Source organism: Daldinia caldariorum, assembly GCF_022478825.1.
Source record: "Daldinia caldariorum strain CBS 122874 unplaced genomic scaffold F4812scaffold_4, whole genome shotgun sequence".
Lineage (NCBI taxonomy): Eukaryota > Fungi > Ascomycota > Sordariomycetes > Xylariales > Hypoxylaceae > Daldinia > Daldinia caldariorum.
In genome coordinates this window covers 1,391,209-1,413,228 of record NW_025953040.1, presented here as the reverse complement: position 1 = coordinate 1,413,228, position 22,020 = coordinate 1,391,209, and the positions used below count along the sequence as shown (strand labels likewise).

General features: G+C 47.6%; 6 protein-coding genes across 6 annotated transcripts; 2 read left to right on the top strand and 4 right to left on the bottom strand.

Moving 5' to 3' along the window:
- The first annotated feature begins 841 nt into the window (after positions 1-841).
- On the top strand, positions 842-6,276 carry F4812DRAFT_310715 (uncharacterized protein). Its single transcript, XM_047931340.1, has one exon. The coding sequence runs from the start codon at positions 945-947 to the stop codon at positions 5,865-5,867; it is 4,923 nt and encodes a 1,640-aa protein (XP_047792353.1). The 5' UTR covers positions 842-944; the 3' UTR covers positions 5,868-6,276.
- A 1-nt stretch (position 6,277) lies between these two features.
- Positions 6,278-8,582, bottom strand: F4812DRAFT_310714 (uncharacterized protein). Its single transcript, XM_047931339.1, has one exon. It carries the CDS (start codon positions 8,329-8,331, stop codon positions 6,412-6,414), a length of 1,920 nt encoding a protein of 639 aa, XP_047792352.1. The 5' UTR covers positions 8,332-8,582; the 3' UTR covers positions 6,278-6,411.
- Positions 8,541-9,883, top strand: F4812DRAFT_421266 (ubiquitin-conjugating enzyme/RWD-like protein). Its single transcript, XM_047933533.1, has 2 exons — positions 8,541-9,040; positions 9,105-9,883. Exons 1-2 carry the CDS (start codon positions 8,794-8,796, stop codon positions 9,356-9,358), a joined length of 501 nt encoding a protein of 166 aa, XP_047792351.1. The 5' UTR covers positions 8,541-8,793; the 3' UTR covers positions 9,359-9,883.
- Positions 9,884-9,909: 26 nt separating this feature from the next.
- On the bottom strand, positions 9,910-11,376 carry F4812DRAFT_310760 (uncharacterized protein). Its single transcript, XM_047931341.1, has 3 exons — positions 11,291-11,376; positions 10,308-11,207; positions 9,910-10,214 (listed from the first exon to the last, which is right to left on the bottom strand). Exons 2-3 carry the CDS (start codon positions 10,659-10,661, stop codon positions 10,158-10,160), a joined length of 411 nt encoding a protein of 136 aa, XP_047792350.1. The 5' UTR covers positions 10,662-11,207; positions 11,291-11,376; the 3' UTR covers positions 9,910-10,157.
- A 2,864-nt stretch (positions 11,377-14,240) lies between these two features.
- F4812DRAFT_421256 (general substrate transporter) lies at positions 14,241-16,894 on the bottom strand. The gene is made up of 3 exons (XM_047933532.1): positions 16,247-16,894; positions 15,104-16,189; positions 14,241-14,972 (listed from the first exon to the last, which is right to left on the bottom strand). Exons 1-3 carry the CDS (start codon positions 16,332-16,334, stop codon positions 14,494-14,496), a joined length of 1,653 nt encoding a protein of 550 aa, XP_047792349.1. The 5' UTR covers positions 16,335-16,894; the 3' UTR covers positions 14,241-14,493.
- Positions 16,895-18,000: 1,106 nt separating this feature from the next.
- F4812DRAFT_421254 (uncharacterized protein) lies at positions 18,001-20,910 on the bottom strand. Its single transcript, XM_047933531.1, has one exon. The coding sequence runs from the start codon at positions 20,763-20,765 to the stop codon at positions 18,072-18,074; it is 2,694 nt and encodes an 897-aa protein (XP_047792348.1). The 5' UTR covers positions 20,766-20,910; the 3' UTR covers positions 18,001-18,071.
- Positions 20,911-22,020: the final 1,110 nt, after the last annotated feature.

Below are 22,020 nucleotides of genomic sequence, written 5' to 3'. Positions count from 1 at the left end.
CTATTCAACTCTGCTTGAACAGGATAGGTACCTATTTCAGAGAATATGATTTGGTAAAGCTTACGGCTTCTGCTGCTGCCAAAAAAAACTAATTTGGGATGATGACAATAGCAACCTCGAGTCGAGTCGGACGTGCTGCTAAAGTATGCGTGGTCGTCTATCCTAAGCTTTGAGTGGACGGCTAGGGACCCCTGCCCAAGCTGAAAACGTGGATGTTACCATGAACATGGAATGGAACCCTCAACCCGGAACCTTGAAAACCTGAGTGAATATATCTGGGCTATCTCGTTTGATCTATGTTTTTTATAAAAATTATCTTTAAATCCTATTATATTGAGGCTCTTAGGGCTTCTCTAAAAGCTTTACATAGCTTCCTATTAGACCCTTTCAAAAGCTTGTATGTTCGTAGGATATCGATGAAAGATTGACAGCTTTCTTGGCACAAAGACGAGCTACTACGAAAATGGTGGTTTCGAGATTCAGCTGCTGCACGCTATACGCCACCATTCGATGAACCAACATCTAGAATGGCTAGGCATAATGCTAGGCCGTGGGAATATAGAGGCCCCCTCGAATGATACGCTCTCTTAAAGTGAATCCACCCAGGCAATTTGCAGTTCGTGACCTGGCTTCAGCCACTTCGGGCAACAAGTCAGCTCAGGCTTTTGTACTTTTTGCCGAGAATGATTTCTCTCATTTCTCCCTCCCGCTGGAGGTAGATCTGAATTTCCTTCTTTAAGTCATTTGTTTACGAAGACGTTCTCGGCCATCGCTCTGATCTGGTTGGCTTAGCCTGATGTAATCAACACTGTTTCGAACTTCTCCGTCGACTAATTATCGATTCTACCGCATCGAATATACCATAAACAGGTACCTACCTGGGTAGTCTTATTCTTCCTCACTAGGAAGAGATTATTCGCTCTCAACTTTCACTGAGTTTGAAGATGGCAAATCTTCCCGAAGGATGGGAGGCTGATTACGACGGTAGTCGGTGGTTCTATCGCTATAAGACTACCGGCCTCACGCAATACCATTTCCCGCGGCCGGGCGACGAGTTTCCCGAATTAGTAGGCATAGGTTTTGGGCCACTCGACCTGACTCCAAAGAATGGGCTCGGTGACGAATATCAAGGCGCGCTGAAAAACGCTGTTAGCGAGACCAGTAATGTCAGAAAGACGAACCTAACCGACGGGAATGATCATATGGGGGCTACGGGCTATTTTGATCCAGATAACTTTATGTATTTTGGGCTTAACGATATAAGCCCGGCAGGTAATGAGAGTAATACTACAACCGACATAACCACAGAGTCAACATCACCCATGGCGGAACTTGGATCTACCCAAGTACGGTCGCCCGTAGGATTTATTTCTGAGCTGGCCAGCAGTGACACAGCAAAATGCGCAGAGGAGTTAGCTCCCATTGAACTAGATGCTACGCAGATTTCCCAAACGCCTTCAAAATCCAACGTCCACCGTAATGGCATCGCGGAATTGTCGACCGAGAAAAGCCCAAGGAAAGAGAAGGTGCCAGTACAACATCCAGTACAGACTATGGAACCAGTTGATGAATATCCCCTAGTTTCAGCTTCATTTGCCTATCCGCCACTGAAGAAAGTTGCCAAACCTGCAGATGACATCAATACGGAACCCCCTCAGGTAGAACAGAAAGTCATCGCCTCCCAAAGGCCAGTGGCTACTTATCTAGAGAATAACGAAAATGAGACGTGGAAACCAACGAGTAGAATTGCCAACGAAGAAGCGAGGAATCCTAATAGAAACTCTATCACGCTGTCGGGTATACCGGTCCTTCAATCTCAAAACACAGAGCTTGGTCCTATTGACCAGAAGCGACATTCGCTATCGCGGCCTGTTGAATCCCCAGGGGAGATTTCTGATCACCCCGGTATTCAAAAGCCATCAGATCCTAGGCTTTCGACTACTACATCTACATCTCCCTCAGAAGTTGAGCCATCGCCCATTCCAACTGTCCTGCGGCCTGATCATGACTTGCATGGCACTTCGGGAAACCAGCGGCCAACAAAGTCGCATACAGACATGGCTCGTCCAGGTACTCATCGGGTCAACACGCTACCGAACCCGCCCTCGTCTTATACACCATCTCTGCTAAAAATAGGCGGGCCCGGAATACAAGTTTCCCAGGAAATATCAGCCGCAACAGGGTCTACCGCTGAGCAAAGCAAGCTTCACAACCCTGTTACAGCCAGCCCTGTCCCAAACGGCCAAGGTGCCTCTACCCAGAAGCCACACCAACCTCTAGAGCATTCTCATTCTGCTGTGGATGAGCCGATTCCTGTAGTTGCTCCGATTTCTACATCTAGGCCCCAGAAGCCAGCAAGCCCGGACTGGATGCTGAATACTAGTTTCCAGGGATCAATACCAAGCTCACCTGCCCCCCAGAACAAACCACAGTCTCAACCAGTAGTTTCACAGAGCTCCGGGAATGCTAGCGCTACAATGGGCTTAGCCAGTATTCCAGTACGGCCTCATCCTGCATCCCAACAGGGACGTCCACCCTCAATAGGATCACCGGGGCCTAATTCTACAGCACAAGTCCCGGCTCCTTCTACAGTACCTCAAGGATCTCCTTTGAAGCCATCTGGACAACCCATCCAAACACACAACTACCATAAACCTTCAATATCAGTGTCATCGCAGAACTCTCCTCAGGTCTCTCAGGGCTCATCGACGACACATATGTCTTCATCTAACACGCAAGCGCAGGGCCAGGTCGTTATAAATAACACATATAATTCGCAGACACCTATTCAAAGACCTAATCATGGTACGCCAGCTACAATTCAGTCCCTCGTTGGTCCTTCGGCAAGTTTCTCGAATCAACCGGCGACTGTACATGCCATCTCATCTAATCCGCAGAGACCACCATCAAGTTCACCCTCTAGCCCAAGGCCCCAAAATAACCAACAAGCACCAGCACCGCACACCATGAACCAACAGCCGAACCAGAATACGGCGATGGGAATAGCTATAGGGCAACACAAACCACAGTCACCATCTCCTATAGCCAATCCCGTCTCTCCGTTACAGAGCCAGGTTTCGTCACCAGCTCCTTCGATTGCCTCCCTTAACCGACCGCCATCCTCTGCATCGTCGCATACTTATGGCAGTGCGCAAAGTGTCGCGGCTCAAAATCGACCGCCTAATACTTCTACGCCTCATCAGTATACCCATCAGAATACTTATCAAAATACGGCTCAGGTTATAAGACCAACGATGGCGCAAACATCTCAAAGTCAAGTGAATCAACAAGCCACAATTCAACAGGTTACGAACCAACAGGTTATTCAGTCACCTAGCCCTTCGACTACGGGAGGCTCGAAACCATTTCCCATGCTTCCAGGGCAGGTGACTCCACTGCCTTCTCAAATGGGATCGCCCCCTACTTTCATACCGAACAATTCAGCGCCTGCTACAACAGCACCAGCTCATCATGGCCAGGGGCAGACGGCATTAGGGTACCCTACCCAGCAGCAAGCTGGACCCCAACAGATAGTACAAGCAACAGTACAAAGGCCCCCTCAGCCGCAATTGATGAATGGGAATCATTCGCAGCTTTCCGGAAGCCCAATACCTGGCCAACCGACCCAAATGATATTGCAGCATGGACAACCTCGGCCAACTATACAGGGGGCACCGGGCCAGCAACCTGCAAACGGTCAAAATATCCCAACCTATATTCCACAAAGCCCTGATAGTATTAACCAAATATCGAACGGACAGAATGGACAAGTTGTTGCTAACATGACACATGGAGCCCATGCTCAGTCACCGGCGTCTTATGGGGTCCAATCCCCAATTTCACAGCAATTTTCCGGACAGTCGCCGATCCAGGGGCAGCAACAACAAACCCAAACTCCTGGGCTTTATTCTAATTTCCCACAAATATCCGGCCAGAGTAAACCGTTCACCTCAGCCCAAGCGGCCGCTGCACTGTCTGACGCAGGTAAGAAGATGAAAAAATGGGCTAAGAAGACCTGGCAGAATCCTGCTTTAAAGCAGTCTTCGGCGGCAATAGGAGGCGCAATAATCGCGGAATCAATGGGCATGAACGGGACAACTGGCGCTGCTCTTGGGAACAATATATACAGTAACTATCAAGGCCAACCCCAGGGTCAGCTTCAAGGCGGCCAACAACAGCGGCCTCCAAGTTTACAGCACGCTTATACTGCGCCACCCCAGACACAAACCGTCCAAGGTGCGAACATTGCATCTCCGCAGATGCAGGCCATGAATCGACCTCCGCTACAACAGGGCTCACAACCTGTTGGCGTTCAGACGCCGGGCCGGCCACCTATGGTCCAGAATCCTGGCTTACCAGGAACTCTGATGAATTATAATGCTGCGCAACCAAACATGACGAACCAACAAACCTCTTATCAGATCCCACGACCTCCAGTCGGACGACCACAACTCTCGCAAATGCAGCAACGACCGCAAATTCAGCAGCAGATGCAACAACCCGCCGCTTTCGGTCAACCGGCATACCAAACACTTCCTAACCAGCCAGTATTCCAGGGACCTCCAGGTCAACCTCTCTACCAAGTCCACCCTAATCAGATAATGCCCCTTAATCAGCCTGGGTATCAAGCACCAGGGACTGCAGATGCTTATGTAGCGATAGGCGCTACCATCGGAGGCGCTTTAACCGCCCTGTCAGGAAGTAAAAACAACGGGCCGGCTCCCGTGGCTCAGCAGCATCAAGCAGCACCTACTGAACAGCAGCATTATTCCCAACAACCCGAGCCCCAGCCCCAGCATGAGCCGCAGCATCAAACCTATTCCGAGCAGCAACACGGGGGGCAGTCAGAACAGCATCACACAGGACAGTCCGAGCAGTACCACGGGGGTGAAGGACACACTGAGCAGCAGCAGCAGCATACGAACCAACCAGAGCCGCACCACGAATCCTACTCCGGTCAACATCAAGAAACTTATACCGAAACGCATCAGCAAGCCCACGCCGAGCAAAGCTACACAAGCCACAACGAACAGCCAAACGCGGAATACCCCCCCGAAGACCAGCCGACGTATTCCGCGCCGGGCCCCGCGCAATCGCAGCCGGCTCCGGCTCCGTCGGAACCGTACTTCGCGCCGCAGCCGGAAACCGCGATGATGATCAACAACACGGTGATCAACAACATCGAGAACAACACGGCGATAGCCGAGTCGACGCAGACGAACGCGAATTACGTCGACGACAGCAACTACATCAACAACAGCAACAGCATTAGCAATAGCAATGTCGATAGTAATAGCAACACGACGCAAGTAGTAGTAGTAGACACGACCCAAATGAATATGAACTACGCGGATAATTCGCATGTGGACAACACATCCGCGAGCGCAGCAAACTACACGACGAGCGCGCAACCGCCCGCGTTCGCGGCGGCCGTGGACACGGATCCGACGGTCAATGCCGATAACACGGCGCAAGCCGGCGTGTTTTCCGAGGCGACAACGTATGTGGATTTTTCCAACATGAACATGGACATGGGGGCGAATCCGGATATGAATGCGTTCGCGGACAACCCCACCATAACCACGACGACGATGTATGCGGATACATCATCATATGCGGTGGATGCAAATTACATGGACGCGAACGCGAACGCGACGTACATCGATAGCACGGCGGTCGTCGATGTGAGCATGAACATGAACGTGAACGTCGACATGATGAGCCAGACGGGGTACGTGGACGACATGTCGATGATGACGACGGCGGCAACGATGGAAGGGAGCGTGAGCGTCGATGCGAGCGCGAGTTATATGGAGGTTGGCGCGGTGGACTATTCCGGTGGGGATTGGGGTGGTGGTGAGTGGTGAGGATGATGATCGAGAAAAAGAGTTTTCGTTCTTTTCGAGTTTACTTATCGGTACTGGTCATGAGGATTGGACTGGATTGGATGTTTAAAGGTGTTGCGTTGGTGGATTTACATACCTGGCCTGGGTACCTAACATATATCATATTTCGAAGTACATTTATCGGGAGGAGAGATAAGTACATCAGGGATTACTGTTGCATTATCTGACATGAAGTACAGAGTCGGAATATAATGGGATCATGAGATAGGATATATTGCATTTCCGCGTCGCATATTATAGTCCGTTATTTAGAATCGTATGCTACTCCTAAATTATTCTTAGGATTTGACATAACGAAAAGCATTGTATGGTCAACTAGTCGTCCTAATCTTGATCTGATTCTACGCTCGTATTCCATAGGAAAAAAAAGTCAGAGAACAAGCAGACGGCACATTTTGCTATTAGGCACAGATACTAGGTAGATCAGGTGGGTAGTCGAAGGTGTGTCGGGTCGTGTCTATTGGTATCATGATCAATGTACATTATTTTACAGCAGACGTATATCTCATTTGAGATTGCTCAACAACTCCTGAGCCCGTTCTACTAGCCCCTTAGCTTTGGCCAATTCTTCTTGCCCATCTACCTTATCTTTGGGAGTTGGTCTTGGCTTCAAAGCGTCGCCTATCACACCTTCAACGCCTCGGACCGCTTTGCGGCCTCCTTCCCTGACTTCGCCTTCCCAGAACCCTCGTGCTGCTTCCCATTTCTTTTGCATGCGCTTTAAACTCCATGCGATGCCTAATGCGGCGACCGCACCAGCTTCATACAGTGTTGTTGTCAAAGTACTCAAATAAATAAGTCCACCAAGCGCGGTTGTGAGCCCCGACGTGCTGAGAGTTTGCAACGTGAGTTGTTGCGCAAGGGCTTGTAAAGCGGGAATAGTTTCAGTTTGAAGGTAACGACGCGTAGCGGGGATATTTACTGGCCAATGGGCCGTTGCTAGTTTGCCAGTCTCGGCGTCCAGTGGCTCAGGCTCAGGGCCATTTTCGTCGGTAGTAGATGATGGATCCGGGAAAGGTCCCAAAGTGATACCCGCTTCTTTCATTCTCCCAGCAAGAAAGATAGCACTTCTCTCTGAATTTATTAAGAACCTTTGACTAAGGATATCGTTTGTGAGCATCCCCACGTCATCCACACGCCAGAATAATTTCCACCATCCCAACTTGCGCCATCGCTTACTGGAGAACGCTAAATCAAGTTGTTCCTGTAATTCCGTGTGTGCGCTTTCTGCCCAATCATCGAGACTAGTTTGTAAAACTGATGGGGGAGTGGGTGAGAGAGTTGAAGACAGTGAAGAGCCGATCTGACGAGCTTGCTCGTGTTCTATACTTGCAGACGTATTTCTGAGCAGTGAGCTAATGAGCTCCTTAACGGGTGGTTTAGTCGTGCCGTCAGAAGAAGACATGATGTCTGCCTTTAACCATTCGACTAATTTCGGAACGTTGCTTTGGAACCAAAGATGTTCATACTCAATGGCATGACTGAGATTCTTGCGAACTAGACTTAACCCAATGCTTGCCGTTCCAGCATCGATAACAGTAAAGGGTAAAAGAGAATTATCGGTTGGTTTATATTCAGGCAAATTCACCGCAGTGGCGACCACACGGTTACTTTCTCGCCTAGGCATCGACACTATCGATGCGAGACCTTGAATACCGTCGGCCACGACTAGGGCTTTGTGTACTGGTGTTGCAAAAGGGGTATGCTTCCCCGTACTAGAAGTGGGAATCTCGACCGAAGGAACAAGCGCCGAATCTTCCAATCCTCCAAGAGCTCCTATTTCTTGCGCGGATATGGTCGGATTTGCCTCCATGAGTAATAACTCTAGATTGTGACCATTGAACGTGGCAGACGAGACATGAATCTCATGCAGTAAACTACCCCTCGTAGAAACTGAAATGGTCCCGAACTGTTGGGGTGCGTCTTCCCCAACTCGGATGATCATAGGCTGTGTTAAATCATGTTTATCGACTTCCCTCTCCCATTCTTCCTCGGGCTTCAAGGGGTCAGCAAGTAAGAGTTTCAGCACTTGCTTCGCAATCTGACTGGATTCGGTTCCATATGTGAGACCCAGTATGGCAACTCTTATCGATTCATCACCCGGATGTTGCCGCAAACCATTGATGGCCAGCTGCAGGCGGGGAAGATTGACATAGTTAGCAGCGTGCTTTTCGAGCTCGACAAGAATTTCCTCTAATTCCTTGCGGGGGTTATCCACCACACGTCCGGAACCAGAGGAAGCCGTTGAAGCAAAACGGCGAGGATTCAAAGACTTTCGTCTGTAAGGACGACGACGACTAGAATCTGCGCTTGGTTGACTCGATAATGAGCAAAAGAAGCATACAGAATTCCTCTCGGCACTTTGCGTCTTTAAATAGAGGGAACTCTTACGCCCAATGGGTCGAAGACCAAATCGAGGAGGCATACTGCCCCGAATCCTTAAAATTGGCCGCAAAGTTATGGAACTTTTTTCAAATTGAGCTCAGGTTTGAACCTTAGAGAAGCTTCTCACTGAGCTCCAAAAAGCGCGGCTTCTATCGGATTAACCTCGGCTCATCCTAAGGTACCTAGATGAGGCCGACCGGGATCATGTACTTCGTAGAAGGTACTACATTGCTACAGAAGGCGAATCCCTGCCAATAAACCCCGCCAATGATATTTGCGTTACCTACTCCTATGTACTATTCTTTCCCTCGTTCCCGATACGATACGACTTTACAAACTTTAAAATTCACTTGCATAACTTGCACATAGTCAATCGCGATTGACTCATCTTTAACTTGCGACATATTTTATAAAGCAAAATAAAATAAATATTAATCTTAGAACTAGAAACTTTTTAATAGACACACGAAACCGTAGAGAGATTATCGCATACCAGCAAAAGATGGCCCAATCAACAGCCCACCGCCGGCTTCTCCAAGAGTATAAGATGCTAACTAACAACCCACCCGACGGAATCACAGCCGGCCCTGTTAGCGAGGACGACATGCTGCACTGGGAAGCCCTGATCCAAGGCCCCGAGGGAACTCCCTTCGAAGGTGGCGTCTTCGCCGCGGAACTCAAGTTCCCCAAAGACTACCCCTTGGCACCGCCCAAGATGACCTTCCTAGGGGAAGTTTTCCACCCTAATGGTTTGTTTTTAACCCCCAACAACCTATATATCAGGTACCTAGTATAATATTAACCGGACAACAGTCTATCAGAGCGGTTTAGTCTGCATTTCCATCCTACACCCGCCCGGAGACGACCCGAACCACTACGAACACGCCTCGGAGCGGTGGAGTCCGATTCAGTCGGTCGAGAAGATCTTGATATCCGTCATGAGCATGCTAGCGGAGCCCAACGACGAAAGCCCGGCTAACGTCGAAGCCGCTAAGATGTGGCGGGAGAACCGCCCCGAGTACGAGAGGAAGGTCCGAGAGAGCGTGCGACACATGCTCGGCCTCTAGGTATTGGAGGGGGGGAGGATGGGAGGGGAATAAGCTCATCCCACATCCCCGTAATATTATTCAACATATTGCTGTCGCTAAAAACGTCTGCATACGGCATCCACCACCGTCAAAACAATATCTAGCTGGAGGACTACCAACCACGACGAATATATCCGGGATGGTACGACATTCCGTTTGAATAAACACGATCACGACGTCATTGCTATCAACCAGGCTATATAAAGATACCATGATTTTAAGGAATAAGCGTGCAGAAATGGGAGCGGTAGTCAACCTAGCCTGAATGCTAAATATGCTCATATAGGATGGCAGGGATAGCCGAAACAGCAGTACACACCATCATAATTTTCCACTACGAAGTATTATGACTCGAAGGCATAGAAAACTGCCGCCGTTCTCGACTTTATTTTTAATGCAGCATAGCGAAGGTGTTCGGCTTGCGTTAGGTATTAGTTAGATTACAATACAACCAGAGCAAGATTACTACAAGCAGCACAATGATCACTACATGTTAAAGGTACCTGGGTATGCACGTGTATGTCTCAATTGTCTAGAATGATAAAATTCATGTTATCAATGGTAATGCTAAGCAAATCCCAAATTACAACAACGCCGTTTGCATGTTACGTGCACATGCTATGCAATGTTTCGTAGCTGATTCTTTGCAGAATCGTCATGACGGTTCTAGCTTCTCCGAGGTAACCTTCCCATGCATATTCGGTAAGGAAATATGTCAACACTTCCTACTCCCCACCCAGCAACATCTGGGTTAGCTCAAACTACCTAATCACCCGGTTTACGCCTCGATGGTAATGTTGGCGCTGTGGCCCTGGATCTCGGTCTCGCCGGAAGCCTATTATATAATTCGTTAGTCTACCTAACATAATGTATATTTTCTAAAAAAGAAAAAGGAAAGGAAAAAGAAAAATTGTATATATATACTTACGCCGACGAGGTAAGGGATGGCAGCGACGATGTTGTAGTCGCCGGGCTGGAGGTCGCTGGGGAGGGTGACGTCGATGGTGGACTGGCCGGGCTTGGGCTGGTTGTCGGGGAAGAGGGAGGTGTAGGCGATGCGGCGGCCGACGCAGACGATGTCGCCGCAGTTCCACGAGGTCGGCTTCACGCCCCAGACGATCCCGAAGTCGTCCCAGTTCTGGATGTAGATCGACGCCGTCAGCGTCACCGGAATTTTGTCCCCGGCCTTGGCGGTCGCGGGCACCGCGATGTTCGTGATGTACGCGGACGTGAGGGGCAGGGCCGCGAGGGCGCTGGCGACGAGGGACTTGACGGAAACCATTTTTGAAGTGAGGTTTGGTGTGGTTTTGGTGTTTAGAGAGTTAGGTATTAAGTATTATTTGCGTAGAGACGAACTTCTTTGTACAAAGTTGGTAGTAAATTAATTACCTAGCTTGATGCTTAGAGAAAAACCAAGACTTCCGTTCAGCTGGAGATATCTGATCTTTTATATTTTAAAGATAGCCCCAGATTCTAGACTCCCCCCCTTTTATGCAGAAAAGAAAAGAAGAAGAAAAAGCAAGCTCAGGTTAGTTAAGCCGGCTTATGGGCATCATTTGTCGCATCAACAACGTTGTTTGCGGATAATACGACCACTCGGGAGGCGGCTTCAATACGAAGTGATCGACAAGAAAACTGGCGGCGGCTCTGCTCCGCCTTGCTTAGCGCAACGGCGGTCCCTAGCTTTTTCGGTTTCCTCCACCGCCTCGTAAAATATCCACTATGCGATGCCGGGTCATTCGGCTTCGTTTTCGTTTTAGAGCTGAGGTGAGCCGCTTTATTTCAAATCGGAACTCACAAAGGACTGAACCTTAGACTATAACATCCGCTTATTAATTAATTGTTAGTTAACATTAATCATTAAACACTAGGTACTTGTTAGGCATCATTTTATTACTAACTACTAGGTACTTTGTAGTTCTTATGCCGTCAGAAGCCATGGAGGCATTATTTCTTGGTGTTAGATTCTAACCTTATCATCTTCCGTAGACGTCATGTTAGATGTTTAGGGGAAATGTGTACATATATACATGTTGTAATTCGTAAAGAATTGGGCAAATGAGGTTCTATCCAGGGTTCTTATTACCTAATGGCCCTGTGGGGACTCTACGTACGTGGTATATGTACACTAGGTACTAGGGAGATGCACTAAAAGAGCCCTTGGCCGGCAGAGGTAGCTAGGCTCCTCAGGGGACGGGTACGATGCTGTTTTTAGCATGTACAACCACATCTGCCGTCCAGCAAAATCGTCCCGACATCACTAGCGTGGGTACCCCTAAGTGTAAAAATCACTACCGAATATTCCGTAATTAGGTAATTGTTAATCGAGGCCGAAATGAATTCGAAGCTACGATCTTATGCGCTTCCTACCTAGTACCTTGAAAGCCCGGTGAGCATGGAGCAATTACGCATTACGCATTACCACTTGATATTAAAGCACGTCCGATATCGATACGAAATGGAGACACAACGTGACATCGACAACGAACCGCACCATATCCCTTCGAGACTCTTCCCACAATAACTGGCTAGACTAAATGATAGTTATATGTATGTTTAGCTGTCTTTCCCCATAGCGGGTGGCGAAGGAATGCGAGTAGATACCAAGTAGCTTATATATTCCTGAAATCAAAGCATATAATAGTCGCGTAGTGACTATGTCTCAGTCTTTAAAATCAACATCGAGCTGTCACAAAACAATGTAGCGAGGAACATGAAGATTGACAGCCATAGTAGGTATCTACATAAACAATTGCTGACAAGGTCTGATGTTGTTTGCAGAGACATGAATGAACAGCGATCAGTGTCTGGGATTGTGACAATAGTGTACTCACGGTTATATACCTATCAATATCATAACATCGCGTTTCACGAACGATGGTTGGGGGGTTACAGCGATTTATTAATAAGTAAAAAGAGAAGCAAAGTCAACCCCATGACAAGAGATAAACCAGATAGTAGGTACTTCTAAACTGTTTGTTGCGCTAGGTATTCTTTTCTGGCGTCTGGATCATTGGGGACTGGCAAGCTTATAAGCTACGTGGCTAGGTGGAAGCAAACAGCGATGGGAATGATTTTCCTGTTGTGCAAGGAGCTCAGTCCGGTTGTACAAGACTGTGTCTATTCATATAAAAGTATCTTCGTCTTTGGTGCATTATTTAAAATCCTGACATAGGTTCGAAGTTTCCCGTCTTAATTACTGTTCTCTCAACTGGCTCTTATTTAGCGGCTTAGCGGAACGCAACATGAGTTACACAACAACGATTTCAAATCCGAAAAGAAAAGGAGAATTGCTTGCTTGCATCGTTACTCTCTGTTAGGGATATGTGGGGATACAGAGATAGACTGGTTAGAGTAGGGCTCTATGGCCTGTATAAAGGAGGATAGAAGGTCAAGTGTTACTAATTCAACCATGACAGGCATACCTGGCACTCCCATTGAAAGCAACCATAAAACAAGTTAGGATCATGAGTTTATCCTAAGTAACAGGATCGGGTCTCCTTCTCAATCCATCGGCCCAGAACATATGGGTCAGATTATTTTAATTGACTGAAGCAGGAATCCTGTGGAAATGCCAAGTGCCCTCCCGAATAACGATGATGAACGTTTAAACGGTTTGCGTCAAGTGAGACGTCAGATGCAATAACACCCGTACTGAGAAGTGATATTGCTGCTATGGCGTAGAGATATATATGCATCAAAGGCATACCTACCTCTAACGAAGGTCGTTCAAGCTTTGAACGTGAAAGTACCCAAGGTCTAACAGTCGAGAGGGAACTCTTCATTAAAGCGTACAGATAAGGACCTGGGTATACTACCGTAGGTAGGTAGTATGGTCTATAATCAGCGTTCATGGGATATACAAGGTACTGAGTAGAACTAGAGCGGGAGAACAACTGTAGTAAGGGGATGTAGTCCTCACAATAAAAGACTATATGAACTTGAGCCAAGGTAACAGATCCTCGCCCTACATAATTTTGGAACCAACTCCTTTTTTACCCTTCATTCTGGTCCTCCAGTACAACAACCATTCCGCTTCCGTGGATATCGAAAGCCTAGACTCTACACCCCGCCCCCGTCCATGGCACTAGCTAGCGAGGTTATATCCTGTCTAGCCTCGACATGTGAGGACATTCAGACTAAGCCATTGTCCCATATCTGAAACGCCCTGTTCTCCAGCAATTCCAGAGCCCATACAATACACACTCTTGAGCCCACCAAAGTGTTATTAATATAAAACTTATACTTAGTAGTTATCTCATCGCTTTAGGTACCTACCTAGTTATCCCTTAACCCATACCTCGCCGCGAGGAAGCCGACCTAGAATTTCTAACATCGACGTAAATCCCATTGGATCTTGTACGTGCACGTCGTTTAAATTACTCCCCTCACCCTAAACCCTTCACTCCGGAATTATGCAAATGCACCAGTTTATTTCTACCGAAGCACTCGATTGCTGGGTTCCCCGTTCAACCCAACGGGCCGTTAGATAGAGTAACCCGGAGCATACCGAGACCCTCTACCTCACGAATCCACGAGCTCAAGCCCTATCCGGTCCATAATACGGATATAGTTACATAATTACATCAATAATTAACTCGAGCACTTGTATCTAAAGTCAAGGTGGCGAATCACTAGATCTATCTGTCTCGAAGGGAATGTCTATAGGAGGCTAAATTATATGTCAAGGATGTCCGAAGCTAGCGCTCCCCTATAGGTGTACCTCACTACTTCGTCTTCGGGTTACCCTTTTCGTCAAATATTATATCTCTCCTGGCACGAAGCAAGGGATTGTACCTACCTAACCATGTGTTTTATTCACTTACGGACCTACCCATCTTGGAGATAATCGAATCACTCAAGCTAGGCATCATAGTTCTTGTAGTGGTGGTTCCAAGAACTATATTTGATCTCGAACTTCTATCGCTTAAGCGCCATAAGGCTCTCCTTCATAATGGATATATACAGTAAATAGGGTTAAATAAATAACTTCTAAACTAAAAATAATCATCTAATTATCCATAGGAGCTTTCCATATGAGATCTAGGTAATTCAAATTAAGGGTGGTAAAATACTACCCGTTAATAGCACATAATGGGTATATACATGAATCTCTAGCCGTGGTTCTCGACAAACGCGCCGCCCTGCGCCTTCTCGGCATCCGTGGCCAGCGAGGCCGAGCCCGAACCCGAACCCCCGCCCTCGTTGTGCGCGGGGCGCGCGATGTGGGCCTTATGCTCCTCCGTCTCCTCGTAGACGATTAGTAACTCGCCGTTCTTGCCGTAGCGGCGGGGCTCCTTCTCAGCTATGTCCACGACCGTGAAGTAACCCTTGGCACCATGTACCTTGTGGAAGATGGAATCCATCTCCTCGAGCGAACGGTATGCCGTCTCGGGGAAGAAGAAATAGACCGATGGCACCATGAACGCGTTGATCACTGCGAATATGATGTAAGTTTGATACCGGATGTTGTTGAATGCTATGGGGGTGATCATTACTACGAGGAAGTTGAAGATCCAGTTGGAAGAGGTGGAGAGCGCGTTGGCCGGCGCACGGGTTCGGAGAGTGGTGATTTCAGCGGGGTACAACCAAGCTACAGAAAAATATTAATCAGTCAAAATTCCATAACATGTTTCCGAGTAATTACGCGAGTCTGTTAGGTAAAGTGTTGTCCGTAATTTGTGAGACAACATATGGAGACTGAAATGCTTATTAGACACTTACTCATTCCAAGCCAGCCGACAGCGAAAAATGTGTTGAAAACGAACAAAAAGGCAATAGCAACACCCTGGGCTGCTTTATTATCAGGCGCGGAATTTACACCAGCCAGAATAGCCATGCTGATAGCTTGGCCGGCAGCACCGAAGAGCATGAGCTTCCGCCGACCAACTCTTTCGACGAGAAACACAGCAGGCCACGAAGCAAGGAAGTATTCTGTACCGTTGATAGCAGCGAGTAGTCGAGCCATAAAGTCGTTCATACCGAGTCCGCTATAAATAACAGGGGCGTAATACGTGATAAGGTTAATTCCACTGATCTGCTGGAACATCTGATTCACAAAAGCAAGTAACGTGCGATGGAGGTTCCTGTCCTTGTCCATAGTGAACAAGTCGCTAAAGCTGCCCTTGGACATCTCGAGAACGGTGTCCTTGATAGCAGTAAACTCGTTTTGAACTTCCTGAGAGTCGGCCGTTGTGTCTCCTAGAGCGGCAAGGACTTCCCGGGCTTCGTCCTCGTGGTTCTTTAAAATTAGCCATCGCGGAGACTCTGGCAGATTCCAAATGAAGGCCAAGATAAACAAGCAAAATGCGATTTGGAAAGCAAGCGGGAATCTCCAAGCGACGCTGCTGTCGATGAAACTGAAGCCGAGATCGATCCAGTAGCTGATCATAATACCGCACGTAATTAAAGCACCTTCTATCATAACCAGCTTGCCTCGTTTGTGAGAGCGCGAAGTTTCCGATTGCCAAGTAGGAACAGTTGACGTGTTGCCTCCGTTTCCGAGTCCAGTAATTACACGGCCGATGATGAAGTGAGGGAGCGTAGTAGCGCTAGCTTGTAGGATAGCACCGATAACCATGATTGTAGTGCCAAGCATAATCATTCGCCTTCGACCGAGGGGGTTCGAGATGAAAATAGTAGTAACGGCGCCGACAAAGCATCCCAGGTTGTATGCCGCAACAGCGATACCCTGGGTCGACGCTCGTTTCGCTTGCTCTGTGCTGTCTATATCTTGAGCCTCTGGATTTATATCCGGAAAAGCTTCAAGAAACTGATGCATGGTGAGAATGCCGCCCATCACACCCTGATCTAAGATACTGTTAGGTTATCTAAGTGACACCTTATATTCCGATTGGACATATTCACCATATCCGAAAAGTAAGAAATCACATCCGGCAATTATGCCTATGGCATAGTTCAGCCAGTTGCCTCGAAGGCCAAAATATTTCCCCATGATGAATATGTCAAATTTAGCTTGCGTTCAGAGTTGATATGCGAGATTCGGCCAAAGTCGATATACTAAGGCTGCTCGGGTCAGAGGCTGATGAGATACACAACTGAAGACCAATCGCGCGACATAGATCTATACCCAGGTGGCCTTCTATAGGGATGAATTGGTCCCACGTCGATATCGATCGGGCAGCGGGACTAAAAGTGGTTAAAGATCTGCGGCCGTAGTCGATGCTCGTGGTATTATAACCCCGAGAACAAAGCAAAAGCAGGAACGGCTAACATCCGATGTGTCAAAAAAGAGGCAATGGGAAAAGTAAATTGGGAATCGAGGCAAGCCGACGGTAGATGATATATATAATGTCTCACAATTACCTAAAAAAAAAAAAAAAATACTGCTACACCAAAGCCTTGGAAAGTTCCCTTCATCGCAACCCCCAAGCGACCAGTAAGCATAGGAAAGCCGGGGTGGAGCCGGGTCTACCTACCTAGGTACCCGCTAGCGATGTACCCCAACTACCACGGAATGAGTAGGAGGAGAAATGGGAAATGGGGAAGTATGGCGCTTAGTGGGGCTTTAACCCAGATCGGAACCTACGTGAATGGTATAGCGCCCTTGGCCTCGTGCTATAAGTGGCGGTGCGCTGATGTTGGAATGCGGAGAAGTTGCGGAGGATGTGAAGCTTCGGGGAGTTCTAAAATGTGTTTAATCAGGCAGTTGGAGAAAAAAGTTTTTTTTCCTTATATAAAAACAAGGGGGTAGTTTCTATACTGTAATAATTGTATAGTACCTCAACGCAAGTACCGGTAGTTATTGCACTAGATAAACTACTTCAAGGTACCTAGGTATGTCTTCATCTAGAGTGATTACGTGCAGTTGTTTAGTGTAAACCATAGATGGCAAGACGTTACAACATAAAACCCGGGCTTGGTTTGGCTTGGATGGCTGGCATCATGCAGGTCAGATCGCAACATCTAAACGGGGTCCCCCGCAAAAAGAGATCCAAACATCGCCTAGTCCTTCGCCCTACCGAGGCTGCTACGAAGGTAGTTGAACGAATTCGGGAAAACGGGGTCAATGGCATCTGGCACTAAAGGACGTTACTCGTGGTCGGATTCCCCTATTCGGTAATCCGCAGCCATGCTCGTAGCAAGTACGCTAGAAGCCATATGCCACTATGGTATTTGGTATTTGATACTTATGAGTAGAAAAAGGAAAGTTTTGACGTAAGTAGGAGATAGCCTTTGAGGATAAGTTGCTTTAGTTAAGAATAACCGGGGATTGCAAAAGGTTGGGACCCTAACATCCGGGCCCGGGTAACTTAACTCAGGTTGGGTTAGCAAGGAACGGAACTGCTCAGGTACTATGGTAATAACAACAGCAGAGCTAGGATATCCCGGGCTGAAAATTGAAGAGTGCAGATAGGAGAAATATTGACTGCGCTGTTGTTTATCACTGCTAGAATCAGTTGGCATTGACTATTGCTATGCTGCTACAATGCGTCTATGTTCGTGGTCTCATATCTATCTACACTATTCACGTTTTTTTTAGGTTTGGTATATCTTCTCATATCGATGCGACTAGAGACCTATAAGCCGTTCTCGGCCTTGAACTTATCCCAACTCTCATTTAGGGTGGAAAATACCGTGGCAGCAATGAGCTTTACCTCCGTGCTCGCATCTTGAGGTAGCTATATGAGACCTGTTAGTATGGGATGCGAGACGCGGCATATAAACGTAGCTAAATCTCATATAGAAATTGACGACTCACCTTATCAGGATGACACTTAGCAATGGCTTTCATGTAGTGTATCTTGACCTTGTTTGCAACCACTAACTCGTGCAAGCCTACCTTTTTCCATCCGCTATTTTCCCACAGCACCTGATCAAGACTCCCGAGTAGGGCCCGTAAGTTATCCCTTTTACCGTCACGCCATGAAGCAATCCTAGCATCGACTTTCTCGCCAAGCGCAAACTTTTCATCATCAGCTGCCTCAGCTTCCTTATTGGCCTGCCGAAGGCGCTGCACCGCTTCCGAGCTTCTTTGCGGGTTAAGGTCTGATACGGCGGAGGGTTTTGGTCGCGGCTTAGCTACCTGTGCCGGCTTTGGAGCTGGTTTAGGTTTAGGAGCAAGTGCTTTCTGGCAGCGCTGTCGACCTGCAATTGCGTTCGTACCGCCAACACCCGCCTCAACGCATTGCTGCCAAACGTTCCCAGCATCTGTCCACTTTTCCATCTGCTCAAGAGCCTCGGCTTTTCGGCTGAGCGCTTTGCCGTATAGGTCTTTCATATCGCGTGTTTCACCATCAGGCAATGCGACTTTCTCGCCTTCGCCACGAGAGGGCCCAATGATGCTGATCGCAGCATCCGCATCGCTAACAGCCTGCTTAGGACTACCAGTCTTGAGAGCAGTGAGTGCACGATTTGTAAGTAAAACAATGCAAATGGGATGTGACTGTGGTATGCCGGTTAGGGAATTAGTATAACTTGTATATGCAGCGTCGTAATCTCCCCTTTTGAAATGAGCTGCTCCTTCGAGCCGGTGTCGTGTAGAAGCTTCTAAGGTTGATGGAGGGATGGAGGGAATATTTCGGGCGGGAGGAGCCGGCCGTGGGGTGATAGGTTTTGAAGGGGCCCGTGTAGCCGGTTTAATTGTAGGAGTTGATGACTGAGCTGAGCGCCGGGGCTGAGATTGAGAAGGTTGGTGAGATGGCTGATCAAATAACAGATTAGGCTCAGACTCAGATGAATGTGCTGGTTGAGGTGTAGCCTTTTTTCTCCTCGCAGGACTGACGTAGGCTTGTGCACTTTGCTCCTCAATCTCTTGCTTGTTTAAGCGTGCCCTGGGATCGCGGGAACTTGGTGGTACCGCTTGTTGCCATTTTGGCACCACCCCTGGAGAATGTGTGCGTGGTCGAGTGGGTAAGGCAGGTGTCTGATCTCTTGGTTCGCTATGTCGGCTCTGAGTAGGTCTAGACGAATGTCTCTCTGGTCGCGCACCAGATTCTAGCATTAGGGCCTCGTCTGTGGCACTTTGAGACGCGCGCTCTTCTGCATGCGACCTGTCTAAATGGGCTGAACGCATCCATTTTGGTTGGTTAGAGTCGCCACCTTCTTGTTGAAAATCAGCAACTGCCTTTTGGACTTGCTTCTGTCCGCTTTTCCAAAGGGAATTAGCCGTTTTGAAGAAACTAGAGCCCACTGCCGCGGCTCTTCTTGAAAATTCGTCCACGGAAGCAGGGGATCGATTATCTCTCCGCGCAGGAAGATCATCTGCCTGGTCTCTACTCATCCATGCGGGATTGCCATGATTCCTAGAACGGCTATCGTCTCTCCTAGTTCGTTCGGGAGCGGATTCCGCCGGGGACCTCTTACTACGAGCTTGCCTATGCGCATCATCTAGGAGCCACCCAACGGCTGCTTGAACATTTAGACCTGCGCCACTTTCCGTTAAACCTCGTCTTGCATTCTCGGCTGTGAAACCCATCTCGACTAATTCCGCGACAGCCTTGTCAAACGGATCTGAACTGGCTCCTGTTGTAAGAGTTTCGGGCTCGGAGTCCGAGTCATTGCTCTCGATAGGCCGTCCAGGTTCTGGCTTAGGCTGGGCAGCTTGGGTTTTGCGCCGCACCTCGTCAACAGGCTTCGCAAGATCCCCCAGGAAATCGTCGTCGTCGTCATTAAGTGACAATTGCTGGTGTGGTTGCTTCTTCATCTGATTCAGGCCGAATGGGTCATCGTCATCACCAAGCGCGCCTCCAATTGAAGTCGTAGCTTGGTTCCACGCGTTGGCATTAGTCAAGTCCAGCTGAGCGGTATTAGCTGGTGTACTATTCCTAGATAATTGCTGTGCAGGTGGAGGAAAGTGGCTGGCATTGTCAACTTTTGTATCTCTGTTAAATGCAGCGAAAAGATCATCGTCATCATCTTTCTTCTGTCCATTCTGACTTGCTATTCCGCCACTGACCGACGGTGTTGGAATAGCTGGAGAAAGGGTCCGGGATGCAGGTGTAGAACCCTGACCGATATTATCCCAAAATTGGCCACCTCCATATTGTGATTGCAGTCTCTGCCTCTCCTCCTCTTCTTTCTGACGTTTCTGTGCTTCTAGCTGTTCTTGCCGTTCTCGAAGGGTTAGGTTGGCGTTGCTTTTGGCGCCGGTAAAGCTCACAAGACCACTAAAACTATCGGTTGTCGGCTTTCCCGCTTGTGGCTTCGGGGCGGCGAAGGCGGAACCTTGGGTTGAGAGCGGCGTGGATCGGGCGGAAGGTTGAGGGGACGGCGTCGGTCGTAGAGTGGGATAGAGAGTAGGCGGGTTCGTGGAGTTCATGGAGTTCAAGGAGTTCATGGAATTCATGGAATTCATAGGGGGAGGTTTGCTGGCATCTTTACTCGGGTTGGTCGAAGACCAATCGAGGCCGGAAAGATCATCCATAGTCGCGCAGAAGGAATGTAAATATTAATTTATTAAGGAAACCACATTGTTAAGTTGCAACCTCTAACAGCAGCGATGTTTACATAGAACAAGCTATCTTCCATGTGCTATCGCATTCGACTTGTTTCACCAGCATTGACTGATTAACTTGTTGACAACAGCTTGGAATAAAACGTGGCTAGTGCATTCGGTGGTGGATCAGCGAATGTGGCTGATTACCTTGTTATATGCACCTAACTATCTAGATACATACATTGATGTATGTAGTACATGTAGCTAGAGATTAGGTAGTTATATTAGGTAATCAGCACCCACGTTAGGTACTGCTTCTTACCTTACCCATTTGCACCTGCATACAGAATACCTATGTGAACTGTTATTGTGGAATCTCGGACCCCAATGAACTCACCAATTCAATAGTATCTCCTTAGGACCCAAACATGGGTCCAGGACTAGTATGCAGTAGCGTATTGTTAGGTAGCTAGCCTTAACGTATCAAAATTCAACGTTTAAACATATTTCCACTAAATTAATATGAGGCTTTATTTGGTTAATGTATTGAATTATATGCTTGTAAACAATTAAACAAATACGCTGTTAAAGCTATTTTATATTGACTTTTTAATGAGTATGATTCGAATATTAGTGTTTTCATTAAAGCTAACCATTGTATTAATAAATATTATAAGGCTAATGTATCATTTAATCGTATTTATTTTATGCCACGCGTTTTAATATTCCTTAATATTATAAAGCACTATATTACATTTAACATTTATATTGAACAGGAGGGTAAAAGCCTCCTGGGGGTAGATACCCTCTACTCAAGACTATTCAATCTCCTGATCAGTAGGCAATGAATAGCTTGGGAAGATAACTAGCCGCCTGGGAAGGTATTCATGATGTTGAGGATACGGGTGGTGGTGGTTATGGTCGAGGTTATATCATGAGAATAGACTGCAATAGGGCCAAAAGAAGATATATTAAGAGGTGATCAAAGGAATCTAAGATAACGTCCGTAAAGCTCTGGATAATTGTGTCGAGATGGAAGATTGCTTGATCATCTATGATCGTTGATCTTGAAGGGGGTAAGGCTTATATAGCCTGAGAGTGACTACAATACATGAGATCATACTGATCATGACACTAAGATACCCCACACCTGTTCAATATCGTGATAACTACCTAAGTAAGTCATTTAAACGTAATACCTACTGCAATATCAAAAGCTACGATTAAAACCCAAATACTTAAA

Bases quoted from the DNA above. Each gene is read 5' to 3' on its own strand.
- F4812DRAFT_310714 (XM_047931339.1), bottom strand. From the start codon at position 8,331: ATGCCTCCTCGATTTGGTCTTCGACCCATTGGGCGTAAGAGTTCCCTC.
- F4812DRAFT_310760 (XM_047931341.1), bottom strand. From the start codon at position 10,661: ATGGTTTCCGTCAAGTCCCTCGTCGCCAGCGCCCTCGCGGCCCTGCCC. The intron at 10,215-10,307 runs GTAAGTATATAT...ATTATATAATAG, and splicing joins CCATCCCTTACCTCGTCGGC to GCTTCCGGCGAGACCGAGAT.
- F4812DRAFT_421254 (XM_047933531.1), bottom strand. From the start codon at position 20,765: ATGGATGATCTTTCCGGCCTCGATTGGTCTTCGACCAACCCGAGTAAA.
- F4812DRAFT_310715 (XM_047931340.1), top strand. From the start codon at position 945: ATGGCAAATCTTCCCGAAGGATGGGAGGCTGATTACGACGGTAGTCGG.
- F4812DRAFT_421266 (XM_047933533.1), top strand. From the start codon at position 8,794: ATGGCCCAATCAACAGCCCACCGCCGGCTTCTCCAAGAGTATAAGATG. The intron at 9,041-9,104 runs GTTTGTTTTTAA...ACCGGACAACAG, and splicing joins GGAAGTTTTCCACCCTAATG to TCTATCAGAGCGGTTTAGTC.
- F4812DRAFT_421256 (XM_047933532.1), bottom strand. From the start codon at position 16,334: ATGGGGAAATATTTTGGCCTTCGAGGCAACTGGCTGAACTATGCCATA. The intron at 16,190-16,246 runs GTGAATATGTCC...ACAGTATCTTAG, and splicing joins TTTCTTACTTTTCGGATATG to ATCAGGGTGTGATGGGCGGC. The intron at 14,973-15,103 runs GTAAGTGTCTAA...ATTTTTCTGTAG, and splicing joins TGTCGGCTGGCTTGGAATGA to CTTGGTTGTACCCCGCTGAA.